Genomic DNA, 19,322 nt, shown 5'->3' on the forward strand with positions numbered 1-19,322 from the left:
GTAATAATAGGAGAGCAGGAGTAGGAGAGCAGCCCATGCAGACAGTAATAATTGTTTCAATTAGGAGCTCAGGGTAGCATGTATAACTAAAGACTTAATAGGAATTAGGATGATTGGACTTAATCCCACATTTATTTCTCAAGAATTACCAAAAATCTGTTTCATGTAGTTTGATATTTTATCCTGCTTTTTTGTAGAATGGAAGATGGTGAACAACAAGTAAAAATGAAGTCCTTCAGGTATACTGAACTGTTGAGAGGGTACACGGTGGGTGGGAGAGGTCGCACATGTAGACCGTTAGCTAAAGCAAATGGTGATGTCAAGGTAGAATGGATTCATGAATATTAGCTTTTTCTCATATGTTCTGCTCTGAGAAGATGCAGATACCTCAGGCCCAAATTGTGGCGCTCATAAGTTCCTTTTGCTCTGATGAGCTCATTTCCAGCTCTGGAATGCATGCAGGGAGTCAGGTGGGTGATGCCAGCAGTTCTGCTTCTCTGTCAGAGAAGCCAGGCAGATCCCACAGGGCAGGGTCCCTGCCGCGTGCCTGCCTGCCCTGAGTCCAGAGCATTCCCGAGCTCCCTCAGCCCTGCTGGACCACCTTTCAGCATAGGAAGTCTGAAATGGGAACTCATTTCCTTCTCCACGGAGCCAGAGACCCCTGCCTTGAAGTAATGCAGCCACTCAGGGTGAAGGAGTAGGACTGACTGGAAATAAATACAGTTCTAAAAAAACAAAACAAAACCATCTGGTACCATCATCAGATACATTATACCTTTTTTCTCTATCTACTTGAATAACATTTTGGCTTACATGTCTTTAAATTTTTCTCAGAATAGCTATTTATTGAAAACAACTATTATTTTCTTGAAGCACTAGAGAAAACCTAATTCATCCAATAAGCAAATCAGAATTACTTACAAGGAGTGTCTGATTATTAGGAACCATCACCATAAAGTCTGTCACTTGTTTCATCATATTCTTTCAACATCAACAAGTTTTTTTTCCCTACATCTGGCAACATGGCCAGATCTCAGTTTTGCTTTTTCTCCATTTATTCTGTTTTTTTTTTTTAATATGACTCTGCAGAACACTGACATGGTTCAAAGTGACAGTAACAGTTCCCAGAATTAAGAGCCAGAGCCCTGATAAATTATTAAGCAGAGAACTTGCCTCTGGGTAAACATGCCCTTCTTTAATAAAATTCTTTAAGAAGTCTTTTCAGGTGCACCTCCTTCAAGTAAAGTACCTTATTCAAAAACTGGCTATTTCACCTTCCTCTGTCTTCCTAGCTCCCAGCATCATCATTCATTATTCCCAAGTGACCTTGTTCCTACCTGTTCTCATCTCCCTCAAAACCCAGGCTCTAAGAGAAGTCACTTTCCCTTCTGCTGTACATTCCTGGAATCAGGCATCTCTTTCCACTGCTACTGTCCATGCTAATGGGTAATATTGTTAGAAAGAAGAGGTGAACATTATAGCAAGTAGATAATCATAACATTTTAAAAATCATAAATCTTTAAAAAGTTCTCATGGGGGAATTCCCTGGTCCAGTGGTTAGGACCCAGCGCTTTCACTACTGTGGCCTGGGTTCAGTCTGGTCGGGGAACTAAGATCCTGCAAGCCGTGTGGTGTGGCCAAAAATAAACATAAATAAAAATTGCTCATGAATAGACCAAAGTACGAGCAGATAACTGCATTTTATGTAACTACACAGGTAACTTGAATTCCATCCAGTTCACCCCAAAGTACTTATTTTGTTCCAGGAGTGCCATTGGCCAAGCGTGAATGGTTGGGCGGATGGAGCTCCATCAGCGCTTCCTGCCTTGGCCCCACTCTTCCATCTAGTTTAAAGTCTCTAAGAACAGATCGGGAGGAGTCTCCTATTTTTCCTCTTTCCCATTAGATTGCCTTCCCCAAACTCTTCTTCTTCTTTTTATTCTTTTGTTGTAATATAACCTTTTTCTTTCTTTTTTTTTTTTTTTTTTCCGAGGTACGTGGGCCCCTCACCGCTGCGGCCTCCCCCGCTGTGGAGCACAGGCTCTGGATGCGCAGGCTCAGCGGCCATGGCTCACGGGCCCAACCGCTACACGGCATGTGGGATCTTCCCGGACCGGGGCACGAACCCGTGTCCCCTGCATGGGCAGGTGGACTCTCAACCACTGCGCCACCAGGGAAGCCCTTTTTATACTTTTTAAGTCAGTTTAAGTGAAGGTTTCTGTCACTTGTAACCACAAGATTCTTTCTTTTCCCCACTCAGAACCTAGATATGTTTATTTTATTTAATTTATTTTTTTATTTTTTTATTGGAGTATAGTTGCTTTACACTTCTGTGTCAGTTTCTGCTGTACAGCAAAGTGAATCAGCCATATGTATACATATATGCCCTCTTTTTTGGATTTCCTTCCCATTTAGGTCACCACAGAGCACCAAATAGAGTTCCCTGTGCTTATACAGCAGGTTCTCATTAGTTATCTACTTTATACATGGTAGTGTACATATGTCAATCCCAATCGCACAATTCATCCCCTCCTTCCCCCTGGTATCTATACATTTGTTCTCTATGTCTGTGTCTTTATTTCTGCTTTGCAAATAAGATCATCTATAACCACAAGATTCTTAACAAATCTTAAGAGAGAGTGCTTAGGTTGCATAACTTGTTCAACGTTTCACATGTTGCCAATATTTCTCTTATGTCAATGCAGCTGAATGACCATTTTACCCTGGGAAGAACCAGTTCTCTCTTGGGCTGTGGCGACCACTTTGCTGAGCACTGTGATAATAGCAGGAGGCTCGAGAGGCCGGGGCCATGTGTGGTTCAAGTTTCAGCCTCATGCTCATAGACAAGTCACGTAACCTCTGAGTTAGAAAAGGGGCACAGAGATGAGAGGGGATTAAGTGACATCACATCGTTGTGGTTTCATCCGGAGGCCAAGACTGCCCCTCATCTGCTGAACTGGCTGCTGGGGAGTGTGAATGAGGCCCCCCCAGACTAGGCTGCCAGATAAAATACAGGACACCTGGCCAACTGTGAATTTCAGATATGTAATGAAGACTTTTTAGTACAAGTATGTCCCAAATATTGCACGAGGATATACTTATACTAAAAAAGTATTCACTGTTTATCTGAAATTCAAAGTTAACTGCGCGTCCTGGTGCCCCGAGTGCCCTCCCATGTTCAGGCTCCTCAGGATGTGTACTCCAGGGAAAGTGACTCTGCAACTTCAGTTTGACCACGTGGCTCAAGCCATCTCAAATATTTAAGAACTATTTTAAGAACTAGAATTTATAGGAGTCTGTGGTTATTTGGCTCTTCAGGGTGAAGAAGGGAGGGAGGGTCTAGAGCTAGTCTAGTGGCATCACCAATCAAGATAAACCCTATAGAAGGAAGAGTAATCAGGGCTGGCAGAAGAAGGATTAAAATGGGGTCAGCTGCAGAGAATGCATTCAGTTTGGGATTTCTTGAGTTTTAGGGGGCTTATGAATCCCTGAGGTGCATAATTTTAGTTCTGAAGGTTGGGAATTGGATAAAGAATGAATGAGATAGGGATTGAATGGTAAGTAGCTAATGAGTAGTTGTAAAGCCTTATGAAGGTGTGCAGTCCCTTAGGGTGAAGCTATAGGTGAGGAGAGAGTGGTGTCAAGTGAGGGGTCTCTGGGGGGCCAGTATTGAAGGACAGAGGAAGAGCTGAGTAGGGAGGCTAAGGGGGCGGAGCTGAGCGGAGAGGCTGGAGGAGCGGAGAGGTCACAGAAGCCAGCGAAGAATGAGAAATGGCAGTAGTGTCAAATTCAAGGCAGGGATCACCTGGGGTTGCATAAGATGAGTATGACCTCTGCTAGAGTAGTTGTAGTGGAATGGGGGCTGGGAGGATGATTTGATTTCAGTTTTTTTTTTGGCTGCACTGGGTCTTCGTTGCTGCCCGTGGGCTTTCTCTAGTTGCGGTGAGCGGGGGCTACTCTTCGTTGCAGTGAGTGGGCTTCCCGTTGCAGTGACTTCTCTTGTTGCGGAGCACGGGCTGTAGATGCATGGGCTTCAGTAGTTGCGGCACACAGGCTCAGTAGTTGTGGCTCACGGGCTTAGTTGCTCCATGGCATGTGGGATCTTCCTGGACCAAGGATCAAACCCGTGTCCCCTGCATTGGCAGGCGGATTCTTAACCACTGCATCACCAGGGAAGTCCTGGGAGGTTGATTTTAATAGGAGAGGCACCTGGGAGATGAAACGTTAAGTGGAGACCGTACTCTCAGGAAGCTGGCCAAGGAGGGAAGACATTAGCAAGGAAAAAAAATCCCTAGAATTCTGGAAAGGGATTTCTTCCTCAAAGGGAAGAGACTTGAGCCCATTTATCGACGCATAGAAGGAGCTGTGAAAGAGAATGAGCTTAAAATGCTGATAACTGTGCAAGCAAAGACCAGAAAGGAGTTAGCTTTGAATAGAAGGTGGCCCATTCTTCCTCTACGGCTGGAGGGAAGCTAAAAAACCACCTGCTGCAGCTCTCGCACAGAGGTCTTAGTTCTTGAAGGTTTCAGGGAATAAGGTCAGGAAGGAAGGAGCAAGGGTATGGGGGGTGGAGGTAAAAGCAGTGTGAATGAGTGCCACTCCTGCCTCTTCCCTGAATGCCACCTGCAGGGCCAAAGTCGGGAGGAAGAACAGTGGGGGCTTGCTGGCCTCACCCGTGCTCCCACTGCTGCCTCTGGAGTCACTGGGGGTCTGTTAAATGTTAAATATAATGGAAGCTCTTTCTCCTTCTTAGAGAAGCGCATAGCCAAACCGAAAAGCGCAGGAGAGATAAAATGAACAACCTGATTGAAAAACTGTCCGCGATGATCCCTCAGTGCAATCCCATGGCACGGAAACTGGACAAACTGACAGTTTTAAGAATGGCTGTTGAACACTTGAGATCTTTAAAAGGTGAGTTTGAAAATGGCCTCCACACTTGGATTTGTGAAGTCTTCCCTGTAATTGAAGTCCCTGATGGGTTTGTTTTGTTGTTATTGGCTACTGAGATTTTATACAGATGTGTCTTTCAACTTTATAGGTATTCATTTTGATGCTTGTCCGTATTCTGTACATGGAGAAAATACTAATTTGGATGTCAGAAAACTTGGTTTCACTAAAAGCTTCATCTTGAGTTTACTATGTGAACTTGAAAAGCCTTTATATTTCTACTAGTTTTCTCATACATAATATGAAGATGATAAAACCTGCTGTACATACCTCTCAATATTTTAGAAGTTTTTAAATGTTAATTATTATAATTTTAAGTTGACAGATTTCCACTATTAGAAAAGAAAACCTCCTTAAATTCAGCAATTTCTCTTAAAACTTTATTCAGACTTGTAAGTAGTACTGAAAATGCATCACACCTTACTATTCTAAGATATTCTCACATTTACGAGACATTGGGTGAAGGAGGTCCTTAGCTGATGCTTCTTGGGGCGTGCGGGATCGTTTCTGACTTTAGAAGTTCCCCTATTTGAGCTTGAATTTTAAATCCAAGTGTAATAAGTGTTCTGTGCATATGTGTAGTCGAAATCACATCTGGTTTGGGAATAACCCTGGTCTGACTTGGGGGGCAGAATGATGGAAATAGAATTGAGTTTTAGGTACAGGAACGTTAATGACATAAATTCACATTGAGATTATCAGAGGACCGGCAGAGGAGTTCGCTGCAGACCACTGAGAAGACTCTGAAAGTTCAGATTTGTAAAGATCTAAAAGATTATAGTGAAATCTGGCTCAAAAAGTATAAGAAAGGAATAAGCAAAGGAAGACCAAGGGTCTTCTTTAGATCTCTGTCCTATACTGCATACCAGGAAAAGGAATCTGTTTCAGGGAAAAGGAAGTTCTGTGGTCTGAACGTAGAGACTTTGCCAAGTCAAGTTAAAGTGGCTTAGAGGAAAGCAGTGCTCCCTGGACTCCAGGTGCAAACTGGAGCCCAGACAAAGAGGATCTTACTTCATAATGAGACAAAAAATCCTGGCAAATCTGTTCGGATTGGAGGAGGAGGGGGCATTGGCAAATTAGGAAGTAAAACTAGAGACAGCTATTAAAGGGCTATTCAGTAGTAATTTGTGCAAGTTGTACTTTAAATCACCTTCCTTAGATCTCCACAGATGGTAGAAAAATGACTTATGCACTGTGATGAGCTGAGTGCATGCAGATCTGGAGTGCAGGCAGTGGGGAAAAGCAAGTTCAGCCCTTGATCCCTTCAGTGCCATGCAGAGAGCAGCCCAGGTGTTGGGAGACTGCCTGGCAGGCTTCCTTTTGGGAGTATGATAGGAGGTCTTTGGTTCATAAGAGTCTGTTGTGAAAGAAGATTCTCTTTTACCCACAACTGGGTCTTGCATAAGTTGTATGTAACACTTCCCTTCAATCTTTTAGCAGTGAACATTAGCAGGCTCAACCGAGGTCATTTGCTTGCAGCCCTAAAATTACCCAACAGTTTTCACATTCACAACGTCCTGGCAGAAGAGGACCTAAGGGAAAAGCCATGAATCAGTCAACTAATTCAACAAACATGAAATGAGCTTCAGCTCGGTTCCTGTCCTGTGCTGGGGTTAGGAAAATGAAGGAGGCAAGATCTCTGTGCTTGGAGGGGTTCGTGGTGGACAAGGGAGACAGACCCCGGAGAAGATCATTAACACCCAGTGTGATAAATGTTATGTGGAAGTATGCTTGGGTCGAGGGGCAGCTCAGTAGGGAGGAGATGCTGCCTAAATCCAAAAGGGATTCTTTGGAACAGAGCGTAGATTTCACCATTGGCCCTTCTAAGCTGAAGCGAAGTGGTCATGTACGCATCACACATCCTGACCAGATCCTTAGTCAGTGCTACCCACGGATGAGATGACTTAAAGCAGCTGGGGCTGCATTCCAGTGCCCTAGCCAGAGTGTACCCCAACTCGATCCACAAATGCCCAGATGCCAGATCATGAGAAGGCTGCACGTGGATGGTCCACACGTAATTACTTTGAAGACAGAGGGTGGTGAAATGATTTTTTTTCTCTACACTCTGCAGCAGTGCTTTGCAGACTATCTGGGGGGGAGAGCAAGTGCTCCCCACCCCCATCCATTGTAAAATACGGTACAATTAATCAGTGGAAAAACGCTCATGGGCTGGGATGCCGCAACAGTGTTACGTTTCCATAAAAGTGTCTAAATGTGTATTCTTAATTTCTGTGCTCATCTCACCACGGGCTGATGACGACAGTGGTTTGCAGACCACATTTGGAGTAAGCCTTCTTCTGCAGCAGCAGGTGCTTTCCGAGAACCTGCGTGGGTCTGAACACCTGGGAGCCAATAATGCATGCGTGGGTCCTGGAGGCAAACCTGGGTTCGAATCCTGGCTCCCTGCCTTAATTGCCATGGGACTTAAGTTACTTCACATTCTAACCCTCAACTCCCACAGCTGTGAAACAGGGATAATGCATTGCCTCATAGGGTTGTTGCTAAGAGTAAAGGACAAGTGTAAAGGGGGAGCACAGTGTTTCTCTTTTTTTCATTATTGTTCTTTTTTTTACTGCAGTATAGTTGATTTACAATGTTGTGTTAGTTTCAGGTGTACAGCAAAGTGTATATTGAGCTATACATATACAGTAGGTCCTTGTTGTTTATTTTGTATCCATTAATCCCAAACTCCTAATTTATCCCTCCCCCAACACCTTTCCCCTTTGGTAACCACAAGTGTGAGTCTACGTCTGTGAGTCTGTTTCTGTTTTGTAAATACTGTTTCTGTTATTCGTATCATTTTTTTAGATTCCACATGTAAGTGATATCATATGAAGTTTGTCCTAAGACAGATGTCAGAGAAAGAGCACAGGGTTTCTTGATGCTGGAGGTGGTGGTCAGAGGACAGGAGGAAGAATTGTTATTGTCATATTGATCATTATTATCCTTATTATAATGATCATTGTCATACTGTCATTTTTTAATGACAGTGATGAACTTTATAACAGAAGTCAGTGATCATGTTTCCTCATTTATTTTTGCCACCAGAATCTGAGACTCAACTTTGTCACTGCCCTTTGGCAGGCATACAGAATCGCACGGCTTGCATTTTGTTAGCTCACCTCACCCTGGCTTCAGCTCTTTGCTGACTGCCCTCTTTTTCTCCCTGGCACATCCTCACGTCCTCACGTCCTCACGTCCTCACTCTCCTGTTGCGTCAGGGTCGCCCATTCTGGCTGACAGACACTGACCGGCTTTCCTCAGCACGATTCCGCCAACCTCGCTTCAGGCCAGCCTGGAAGTGTCAGCGCCTCACTCACATTGATTTATTCCTGTGCCTGGCTTGGCATGCAGAGTCTGCGTCTTTCATCCCTTTCTCAACTCCCTCCTACCAGGCTACTGGGTAGTAATAATAATAATAACAGTCATTTGGGGGAATTCTTTGAGGGCTACCTGGAAGGTAGATTCCAAAAGAGATTTCGTTTGCTTATGCCAGGCCTTTAAGGGGTGCTGCCGGTCTGAGAAGACTTTACCAAATCACTCCATGAGTGTGTGTGATTTTTCTGGTTTTGTTTTTTCCCCACCACTTAGGTAGTTGGTGAGTTTCGGCTATAAATTCATCCAAGGACCAATTAATGGTTAACATGTCTCAGGGTGTTACCCTACCTTTCTTTTGCAAAAGCATCTTTCCTTGCGGTGCCTAGAAGGAGGGGTTTAGGGTTAGGGAGGTTGGGAAGTGTAAGGGAGGGAAATGTGATTTACTTTTGAATCACCTTTTCTTGGAGGTTATCTGGGGACAGCACACCTTGGCTTGATGAACTGTCCCCTGCGCCCCCTTGTGGCCATGAAGGGCTTTCCCTGTCAAGGTTGGTGGATGCCCTCAAGACAAACGTACTTTTAGTTCTTCCCTTACTTCGCTCAGGTCAAATTTTACCTAGCTTTGACATGATCATTACTTATCATTTTCCCAGCTCTTCTGGTTTCTTTAGAGACTTTCCTTTTAATACAGTAACCTCTATGCTAAGGGCTTAAAGTGAATTATTTCATTTATATTTTATACATTTTTTTGTATTATCAGAAGTCTCCATATGCTCTTTAAAGCGTCCTATGGGAAATCTTATGAATCCATAAAATTTGCTTAGAATTCCAGAATCTCTCTATTCAGGGTAATTCATATGATCAGTTTTAATAAGCTAAGAAATTATAAAAATAACCAGAGTCATGAATATTGTTGCATGTTATTATAATGTTATAGATAATATATTGCACTTTATTACTTTTCAATATACAGCTCTTACTGTCTGCACATTTGAGTATAATGGAATAAGTAGTTCTAAGAATTTACAGTCTGAGAGGCTGTATTACTAGACATTTCAGTCTAGTAATAACGAAGAAAGAGAATGATTACGGAAGAGGTCTTAGAGTGTGCTAAAAGAGAAAATACCATCATCGTCGTTGTCACCAATAGCAACAGCAGCATTGCTAATGTTCACTGAGCATTTACTACATTTCCATCTCTAATTTTTTTTAAAGAAATACTCTATTTTATTACTCTATTTAATTAATTTATTTATTTATATTTTTGGCTCATTGGGTCTTTGTTGCTGCACGTGGGCTTTCTCTAGTTGCAGTGAGCGGGAGCTACTCTTAGTTGTGGTGCACAGGCTTCTCATTGTGGTGGCTTCTCTTGTTGCGGAGCACGGGCTCTAGGCGTGCGGGCTTCTGTAGTTGTGGCACGCGGGCTCAGTAGTTGTGGCTCAGGGGCTCAGTAGTTGTGGCTCGTGGGCTCTAGAGCGCAGGCTCAGTAGTTGTGGTGCACAGGCTTAGTTGCTCCGTGGCATGTGGGATCTTCCTAGACCAGGGCTCGAACCCATGTCCCCTGCATTGGCAGGTGGATTCTTAACCACTGCACCACCAGGGAAGTCCCTCCATCTCTATTTTTAATAACTAGTTGACTTCTTTATTTTCAGGTATGACAAGTTCTTATGCAGGAAATAATTACAGACCTTCATTCATTCAGGATAATGAGCTCAGACACTTAATTCTTAAGGTAAGTTAAGAGATATGTTTGTTTAAGTTGTATTTGTCCTTTCATTTTTGTTTGAAAGGGAGGAAGATTTTTAGTTCTAAAAATTCCTGTTCTAAACATACAGGACTCTGTATTATACAAAATTTCCTTTAAGATAAAAATTTAAGTTATGCAAGTAAATATGTCTTATTAGTTTGGGCTAATGAATGTAGAGGCAGAGGATAGGCACTTTCCAAAGGAGAGAGCATAGCTTGTCTTTAATGCTAAGCTCCTTACACTGCCTGCTGCACTCACTTCCCACACCGTAGGCTCTACTCCCCACTATTGGCACCTCCTTCAAGGCCATCTACCTTGTACTCAGTTCCTTCAGGATCCTGTTGTCTGCAGATGAGCCAGCCACTGCTTACTGAATGAGTTATTAGTCGATGCTTTGCCATTTCTGTCCTCATCATTTCACGTGCATGCCTGGGTTTCAGATTCACTGGTTTACAGGTTTATTTGACGTGGCAAATATGACCATGTCATTGGCTTATCCTGCTCCCAGGAGGTGATACATGTCTTGATCTTGTGCTATTACTACTAGGCTTTATGCCTTAGTATGATTAAATAGAAAGATTTTTGATATACATTTGTCCGTTTTTCTTTTAATTTTTTTAAAGAGCCCTTTTTTATTTGAACAGCTGAATTCAAATATAGTATTCCTGATGCTTCCTTCATCCCAATCTGCACAGTCCTTCCGTCTCAGTGCATCCACAGGCAACTGTTATTGATGTGTTTTGATATCTTTACAGAGTTTCTGTATGAGTATAGAATTCAACATAGGTAATTTTTATATTTTGAAATATCTCAACTAGATATTCCATGCCTGGACTTTCCAAGTCAAAAACATTACTTTAGACTGGGGTTCAATTTGATTTTATCAGTCTTTTTATGTAGTGAGAAAATTTCTTAAAATTAATTTTACTAGCTCTTATGACCACTCTACTAGTTTCATTGCTACAATAATTTCCTCCAAATCTGAATGTATGTGTATGAGAGAGACAGAATTCACTTTGTATTTTTAAAATATTCACTTTGTATTTTTAAATTCTAGACTGCAGAAGGCTTCCTATTTGTGGTTGGATGTGAAAGAGGAAAAATTCTCTTCATTTCTAAATCAGTCTCCAAAATACTTAATTATGATCAGGTATCCAAAACTGAGGATATTTTCTTACTATGTTTATTAATTAAAAAAAAAAATTTTGGGGGGGTTGTGTGGCTGCGTCGGGTCTTAGTTGAGGCATGCAGGATCTTTCGTTGTGGTGTGGGCTCTTCGTTTGGCGCATGGGCTCTTCGTTGCAGCATGCGGGCTTCTCTCTAGTTGCGGTGCATGGGCTCTAGTTTGAGGCACGCGGGCTCTCTAGTTGAGGCGCACGAGCTCAGTAGTTGTGGCATGTGGGCTTAGTTGCCCCATGGCATGTGGAATCGTACTTTCCCAGCCAGGGATCGAACCCATGTCCCCTGCATTGGAAGGCGATTCTTTACCACTGGACCACCAGGGAAGTCCCACTATGTTTATTTTGTAAAAAAAAAAAAAATACCTTGAAGCTGTTTTTCTGAACTCTTTCTTCCCATTGGGCTGTGGGATTGGCTTCTGCTAAGTTAGAACTAAGAGAGATGGGAAGATGTGTGGAAAATATGAATTTTTGTTATTGACAGGAGTGTTCACTTCCTTCAGCAAGTTATTTCATTTTCCTGAACCTCAGCTTTCTCCTATGTAAAAAGTGGAAATTATGATTATACCTGTCTCTCAGGATGTAAGCACTAAATACGATATCATATTTGAGTGTCTGAAAAATATCGGTCACCCTTCTCTATTTCCTCCAAGAGACAGCATTATTATTTATTAAGTTACACACACTACAAAACAGCTTTTTATCAGGGCTCTGGCAACAAACTCTGAAATACGTCTTTCATTTAACTAGTGGTGTGACTGATTTGCCTCCTTTTTACTGAACACCATTTAATTTAAACTAGTTACTCAAAAACTATAGCACTGAAACCAACAGAGTGAATAAACTAGCACCTGTGGTCTCCTTCAAAATAGAAATAGAATAATATAATACATAATAAAAATAATATATATAGCTCTATTTACAGTAGCCAGGACATGGAAGTAACCTAAGTGTCCATCGACAGATGAATGGATAAAGAAGCTGTGGCACATATATACAATGGAATATTACTCAGCCATAAAAAGAAACAAAATTGAGTTATTTGTAGTGAGGTGGATGGACCTAGAGTCTGTCATACAGAGTGAAGTAAGTCAGAAAGAGAAAAACAAATACCATATGCTAACACATATATATGGAATCTTAAAAAAAAAATGGTCGTGAAGAACCTAGGGGCAGGACAGGAATAAAGATGCAGACCTACTACAGAACGGACTTGAGGACACTGGGAGGGGGAAGGATAAGCTGGGACAAAGTGGGAGAGCGGCATGGACATATATACACTACCAAATGTAAATCCGATAGCTAGTGGGAAGCAGCCGCATAGCACAGGGAGATCAGCTCGGTGCTTTGTGATCACCTAGAGGGGTGGGATAGGGAGGGAGACGCAAGAGGGAGGGGATATGGGGATATATGTATATGTATAGCTGATTCACTTTGTTATAAAGCAGAAACTAACACACCATTGTAAAAAAGATAATAATAATATATATAAAGATATAATAAATAATATAGAAATAAGATAGCCCCCAGCTTTAATCTTAAATAACTCCCATTAATCTCTGCCTGTATTCCCCCCAAACTTGAAAATTTGGAGAGATAGAAGGCATTCATAGGTAATGAGTTAAATAACAGAAAAAGATTTTATGAACCTACATACAGAGGGAGTGAAAACCAAATGAATCATGCAGCTGTTTATAGGTGGGGACACAAAAGCAGGGTAAGACTTGATTTTTCTGTCTTCTAATTGGAAATAGAGAACATCACACACATACATACATACCAAGATACTTGACAATTCAAGGTTGCTCTTAAGTTCCAAATTAGTAACATGGAGGCCAGCCCCACTGGACACTGACTTTGCATTTCAGAGACCATTCAAGAGACTCACTGACTGCTCAGGAGGACTTTGGGATCCCCATGGTACAGGGTCTGGTCTTCAGCTTTTCAGCCTCAGAAATCTGATTTGTCTAGAACAGCAGAGATTGGCACAAATTGTAAATCACCTGTACTTCAATTAAAAAAAAAAAAACTGATTTGCTCGAAGCAGTTCTGGGTATAGACTTATCTTAGCCAATCACACAATAGACTGATGTATAAATCAGATTGCTAGTGGGGTTTTTTTGTTTGTTTTGTTTTTGATAGCGATATCTAACTGCCAAGCACTCCAGGCCACTTGGGCCAGCTGGTCCATTTTTTTACCTTCTGTAGGAATGTCTGCTTGGATAATAAAGGAGTTCAGAAGAGGGGTGATCACTGTGGGCTTCACATGTGAAGTAGAATGTCTCCTAGGCTTTAAGATGAGCATAGAAGGGGAGGAAGACATTTCAGGTTGGGAGAAGGAAACTTGGAATTCAGGGAGTAAAAGGCAATTGGCTGGATCAGCCAGGGAACTGAGTTTCTAGAGAAAAGGTAATGAATTCCAGGTGATGAGACCATGCAAGCAAAGTCATGGGCTGAGGAATGCTGTGCATGTGGGGAGAAGTGGAATGCCAAATGAGACGTATTCCAGGTTGGATTTGCGTTATCAACAGTATGGTAATTATTTGTAAGCAGTATGGTAAATTTGAGTTACACCATAAAAATCACAGGTATTCTCTGACTTCTATATTATACTGTACTATAATCTCTTTTACTAATGGTAAAGTTTAAAGTAAATAATAATATGCCTTGAAGTAACATGTGAATTGGGGATGTTACCAAGAGTAACAAGAATAAATAGAATGTTAGTTACTAGGTGTGTGTATGTGGTTTGTGTGTATCCAGTTATGGGTCTGTGTGCATGTGTTTTTTTCTATCTACACGTATCACTGTTTTTAACACTGACCAAGCTAAGGTCACCCAGTACAGTAAATGTACCTGAGCTTAAGAAAAAGCCACTTTAAACCAAAGAAAGAGTATCCTATGTCTGTATGAGGACAGGCAGAAATGACATGATACTGATTTTCAATGAACATCTACCTTATAAATAGGCTAGTTTGACTGGACAAAGCTTATTTGACTTCTTACATCCAAAAGATGTTGCCGAAGTAAAGGAACAACTTTCTTCCTCTGATATTTCACCAAGAGAGAAGCTAATAGATGCCGAAAGTAAGTACTCATTTCAGCATTCTTACCATTTTACGTAAATGTAATTATTACTTCAGAGTACGTCTGTACAGTGTTTTGAAAACATTAGCTAATTATGGTTTTATCAAGAGGAGAATTATTTAGTAAACTTTATAATCATCAACCTCAGTTTAAAAAAATATATAACTATATAGAGAATTCATGTATTTGTACACATATATAAAAACAAATACATTCATCTGAAGATGCTTTGGGGAAAATGTGATTACTTCATATTCTCTATTTTTCATATGCTAATAAAATATTTATAGGAAAGTATCATTTGGGATAAAAAAATTGCAGGAGTTTTTTTATTATTTAGTTGTATGCTGAGGGACAATTATTCTCTTTCTTAAATGTGTTAGTTAGGTCTACTCAATGTGAAAGGCCTTGTATAATTGTGCTTGAGAAGTATACATATTCTTTATCTTCTCCAGAAATAATTTTCTTCTCTGAAAATGCTTATTGCCTAATAATTATTTATAATATAAAAATAATAATGCTTTATGCTACTGATTACTGTTTTAGTTAAGGTTTTTTTCATTTAATTTTTATTTCATTTAAATTATCTTTACTATCTGCCCCCCTGGGGAAAAATATAAAGGTAAATTTCAAGTGATTATAAGTTATCAAAACGTGATTGCTTGACAAATACATTTTTTTGGTATGTTTCACTTTGGGGCTTACTGTATAATAATGTCAATAACCATTTCTCAAGTAATAGATGACCAGAAAATGTTAGGAGATAGATTTCAAAATTATTTGAAAATATTATTTTCTACCTATTCTCTTACCTCTTTGCACTATGAAAGCTGGTTTGCAAGCTCACAGTAATTTCCACACCGCAAGGAGTTGTGTGTATTCTGGCTCAAGACGATCCTTTTTCTGTCGAATCAAGAGCTGTAAAATCTCTGTTAAAGAAGAGCACGAATGCTTACTCAACTCAAAGAAGAAAGGTATTGTCCTTTTGAAATGTCAAGTGATTTGAGCCATGGATATAAAATTAAATGTCCTAAATATTTTCTGTACAAGAAAAAAAAAATAAGCTGAATGGTCGAGGCAAATAATTGAGGCCAAAAGCATTTATTTATCTAAATAATTCTGGTTCTGGTGAACCAAGACCGTGTTAAGTAGATCCAACCGTAAGTGAATCAGCTAACCTACACAGCAGTCCATATGAGAGAAAACCTTGGCGGCCAACCCAACTACCTTAACATGGCTGAAATCTCTGTGATGTTTGATGCAAGTTATAAATTGAGTAGAGGCTAACATTATCAAGTTTTGTTTGTGTTTTAAAGACCACCAGATTAATTTCTCTCTCCTTCTGTGAAGAAAAGAGTTTCCACGTGGACTTATTTAGTACTAATATTTCAGTCATCTCTTTGTTGTGGTGCATGGCTAGTGTCCAGGATAACCATTTTACTTCTGTAAAACCTGATCTCACCCTCTGCTCCCGGCCTAGCATCTTACTCTTTGTTTCTCAACCTTGCAACTGCGTAGGTTGCAACCTCTCTATTCTTTTTGAGAACCACTGCTTTAAACTCTTGTGTCAAGTATGAGATTCTTTGGGAACACAAGAAGAGGAAAGGGTAGAGGAAGAGGGGATGCCCTGGGCAGCAGTGCCGAGACTGGTGCAGGCTCAGCGGCCATGGCTCATAGGCCCAGCCGCTCCGTGGCATGTGGGATCTTCCCGGACCGGGGCACAAACCCGCGTCCCCTGCATCGGCAGGCGGACTCTCAACCACTGCGCCACCAGGAAAGCCCGCTTACAGTTTTTTTATAGCGTGCAAAATAATGTTTGAAGGCCATTGCTTTAGAGATTAGAGAAGTAATAGATGAGTCACAGGATACCCCTAGGAACACCTCTGTGCTTTTAGTAGACCCCTCACCTGATAGTGAGAAAGACTTTTTTCATGTTATATGAGGTCCAGTGGGAGCTAAGTGACCATTGCCATCACCGCAGTAACATATGAAGTACTAAATCAGACACCCTGGGTCTGCCCCCCTTAGGACTTCATATTAAGACCACAGGAAGGGCAAGACGTGTAGACCAGCTAGGAGAACCTCACAAACATTTCAAAAGATCTGTCCCGAATAAGGAAGACTACAGGATGATCAGTGGAGATATGAAAGATTTAAGAGGACAGCTTGGTGATGTGCTTCTCCACCCTAATGAAGGTTTAATCCTGAATTGACAAGTGCCCAGTGTGGAAGAAAAGATTGGTGCCTGTCAAGCCTGTGGCCCTGGAGGCTTCCCAGACTCAGATCTCCAAAACAGGATGCCAAAAGCAGCACCAGGGCATCCTGCTGGAAGGAATGGAGAGTGCAAGCCCATTGGCAGATCCTGGACCATTAAAGCACAGGCAACACCTCTTTCCAGGAAATCTTCCCTGACACCCTCCCCTTGTTGGTTGGCTTGAGTCCCCAGTACCCGCTTTTGCTAATCCATTAATAATCCTGAGCATCTCTTACATCATGGCCCTTCCACACTGTATCAAAATTATTATTATTGTTTTGTTTGCCTCCCACACTAAACTGAGAGCTTCATTTCTCTTTCCATGATGCCTGGCACACAGTAGGCACTGAAACATTTACTGAAGGCATAAGTGACCGTCCTCTTGCCCTTTGTTCCTGATTCACTGACCACATCATTGCTCTTCAGTTTACAAGAACAATTAAGAATCCAGTGAATTAGTCTACATTACAGGGACTTTCTTTCACCAAAGAAGCAATTTAAACACATTTTGAGATTTTTTTCCCCCAAGACATTTTGAGCAAATACTATGGACTGAATTATGTCCCCTAAAATCCATATGTTGAAGTCCAATATGGTCGTATTTGGAGATGGGACTTTTGGGAGATAATTACGTTTAGGTGAGGTCATGGGGGTGATGCCCTCCTTCTAAGAGGAGACCCCAGAGAGTTTGCAGTCTGTGAGCACACAGCGAGATGGTAGCTGTCTGTGAGCTAGGATGAGAGTCCCCACCAGAACTCAACTATGCTGCCATCCTGACCTCGGAGCTCCAGCCTCCAGAACTATGAGGAAATAAACTTCTGTTATTTAAGCCACTCAGCCTGTAGCGCTTTGTTATGCGGGCCCCAGCTGACTAGGATGGGAAACAGCTTGGATCATTTTTCTCTACCAAAATTCCAATAAGTAAAAGGCTCTGCAGTGGAAACCAAAGGAATCTTGGCCTTGCTGAAAATAAATGTATGTTTATTAAGTTGGCATTTTACAGTTTGTCTTGAAATACGGGACTGCAAGTCGCAAATCGGTGGTAGGACTCTACCTTGTCTAGGCTCGTCCTTTCTCTTACCTTAGAGTTTTCATTTCATTTTTTGTCAAATTCTAGGACAGCACATGACTGAATATATACAGTTAGTCACTAATAATAATCTTAGAGGTATAGTGCTTTCTGTGTCTGGCCTTTTAACCCTTTGTAAAGATACCGAAAGGAAAGTGAGATATCTTCTGTGAAACTACATGGTACTGTGGTAGCATTCCAAAGCAGTCTTGTAAATACTGAATCTTAAGCAAAAACACATGTGTATAGTCATAGGTTAAAAAAAAAAAATCCAAGCAGCATTCTTGAAGAATGTAATAATCAAACTTTAGTCCTTCCATGTGGTTTCTAAAAGGATTGTTTTTTTAATTATAAGTTTTAGAGATGTATAAGAGAGGCAGGGAAAGTTTCTTTCCTTTGAAATAAATATTGATAATCCTACTGGGAAAAGACAGATATTTCAAGAATATCTGGTAAACGGTCAATTGGAGCTAATTTATAGTTGAATTCTGTGATGCATTAAAGAAACTGAAATATCTTTAAGTCCCTCCATTGTCACAGGTTCTTATACTAGGTCCTGCTTCACAACAGCCATGCTGGTGGACAGGCTTTAGGACAGAGTGGACAGGGCCTGGGCTCTGAATTCAATAGAGTTTTAATGTCAGGTATGCTGCTTAACAACTGTGTGACATTAAGCAAGTTCCTCTCAATATATGGAAAATGGGTGGGTGGACTGAATTGTGTTTCCCCTAAATCCACATGTAGAAGGCCTTATTCCCAATGTGACTGTATTTGGAGACAGGGCCTTTAAAGAGGTAATAAAGGTTAAGGGAGGTCATAAGAGTGGGGCCCTAATCCGGTGTGACTGGTATCCTCATAAGAGGAGGAGAAGACACCAGGGGTGCATACACGCAGAGGAGGCCACCTGAGGATGCAGTGAGAGAGGCCTCAGGAGAAACCAAGCCTTCCAACACCTTGATCATGGACCTCTAGCCCCCAGAACTTTGAGAAAATAAATTTCTATTGTTTAAGCCACCAGTCTGTGGTATTTTGTATAGCAGCCTGAGCAGACTGATACAATGGCTAGGCTAACAGCACCTCACGGGAGTGTGGTTAGGATCACATGTAGCTGAGGCGGTGTTTGGCTCCTAGTAAGCACTCACTATGTGTAAGCTCTTATTTGTGGCTCAGAAAGAAGAGAGGGAAAATAAAAGAGCAAGAAGGAGAATCAGTATGTATTTAAAGTCTGTACGCCAAGCACTTTGCATAAGTACCTAATTTAATTTGCATAACAGTCCTGTGCAAACCATCCCAGTCTTGCAAATGAGAAAAACCAGAAGCTGAAAAAGGTTCTGTAACTTGTCTGAAGTCACATAGAAAGTGGCAGAATCAGGAATCTGGCTTTAAAATCTGTCTTCTTTCCACTATGCCGTGCCGCCTATTAGAGTAGCTTCCTAGATGCCAAAGGTTATTAACGGGAGAGATCCATTCTAGATGATTTCTGCAGCAGACACACAACAAGGGGGTCGGCTCCTGCTGTGGGAATGTACCCCCGCCCACACACAGATGCTCATCCCCACGCGAAGCTGGGCCACACAGATGCCTGCAGTTAGAGCCAAGTATGTTTTCAAAGAGGACTTTTTAATCTGCTCAAGTACTTGACCAGGTATTCTCTTAATACTCCAAAGCTCTGTGCCAAAGGCATGAGGTCGATTTGGCCTAAGAGGTGATGAGGGCTTGTGT

General features: G+C 41.5%; 1 protein-coding gene across 8 annotated transcripts in view; it reads left to right on the forward strand.

The window, feature by feature from the left end:
• The window catches only part of BMAL2 (basic helix-loop-helix ARNT like 2), an 87,714-nt gene that overhangs the window by 45,949 nt on the left and 22,443 nt on the right, over positions 1 to 19,322 (forward strand). For 5 of the 8 annotated variants that reach the window (XR_009521174.1, XM_060024495.1, XM_060024491.1 and 2 more), the window contains exons 3-8: positions 198 to 239; positions 4,754 to 4,911; positions 9,918 to 9,997; positions 11,070 to 11,162; positions 14,160 to 14,277; positions 15,108 to 15,251. Coding sequence is in view for 7 of the 8 variants with exons in the window: in XM_060024495.1 (XP_059880478.1) it covers positions 198 to 239; positions 4,754 to 4,911; positions 9,918 to 9,997; positions 11,070 to 11,162; positions 14,160 to 14,277; positions 15,108 to 15,251 (635 nt within the window). In the remaining variant the exon portion in view is untranslated. The remainder of the gene's footprint in view (positions 1 to 197; positions 240 to 4,753; positions 4,912 to 9,917; positions 9,998 to 11,069; positions 11,163 to 14,159; positions 14,278 to 15,107; positions 15,252 to 19,322) is intronic. The other 3 variants (XM_060024493.1, XM_060024492.1, XM_060024494.1) reach the window with 3 other exon arrangements.

Source organism: Delphinus delphis, chromosome 11 (assembly GCF_949987515.2).
Source record: "Delphinus delphis chromosome 11, mDelDel1.2, whole genome shotgun sequence".
Taxonomy (NCBI): Eukaryota; Metazoa; Chordata; class Mammalia; order Artiodactyla; family Delphinidae; genus Delphinus; species Delphinus delphis.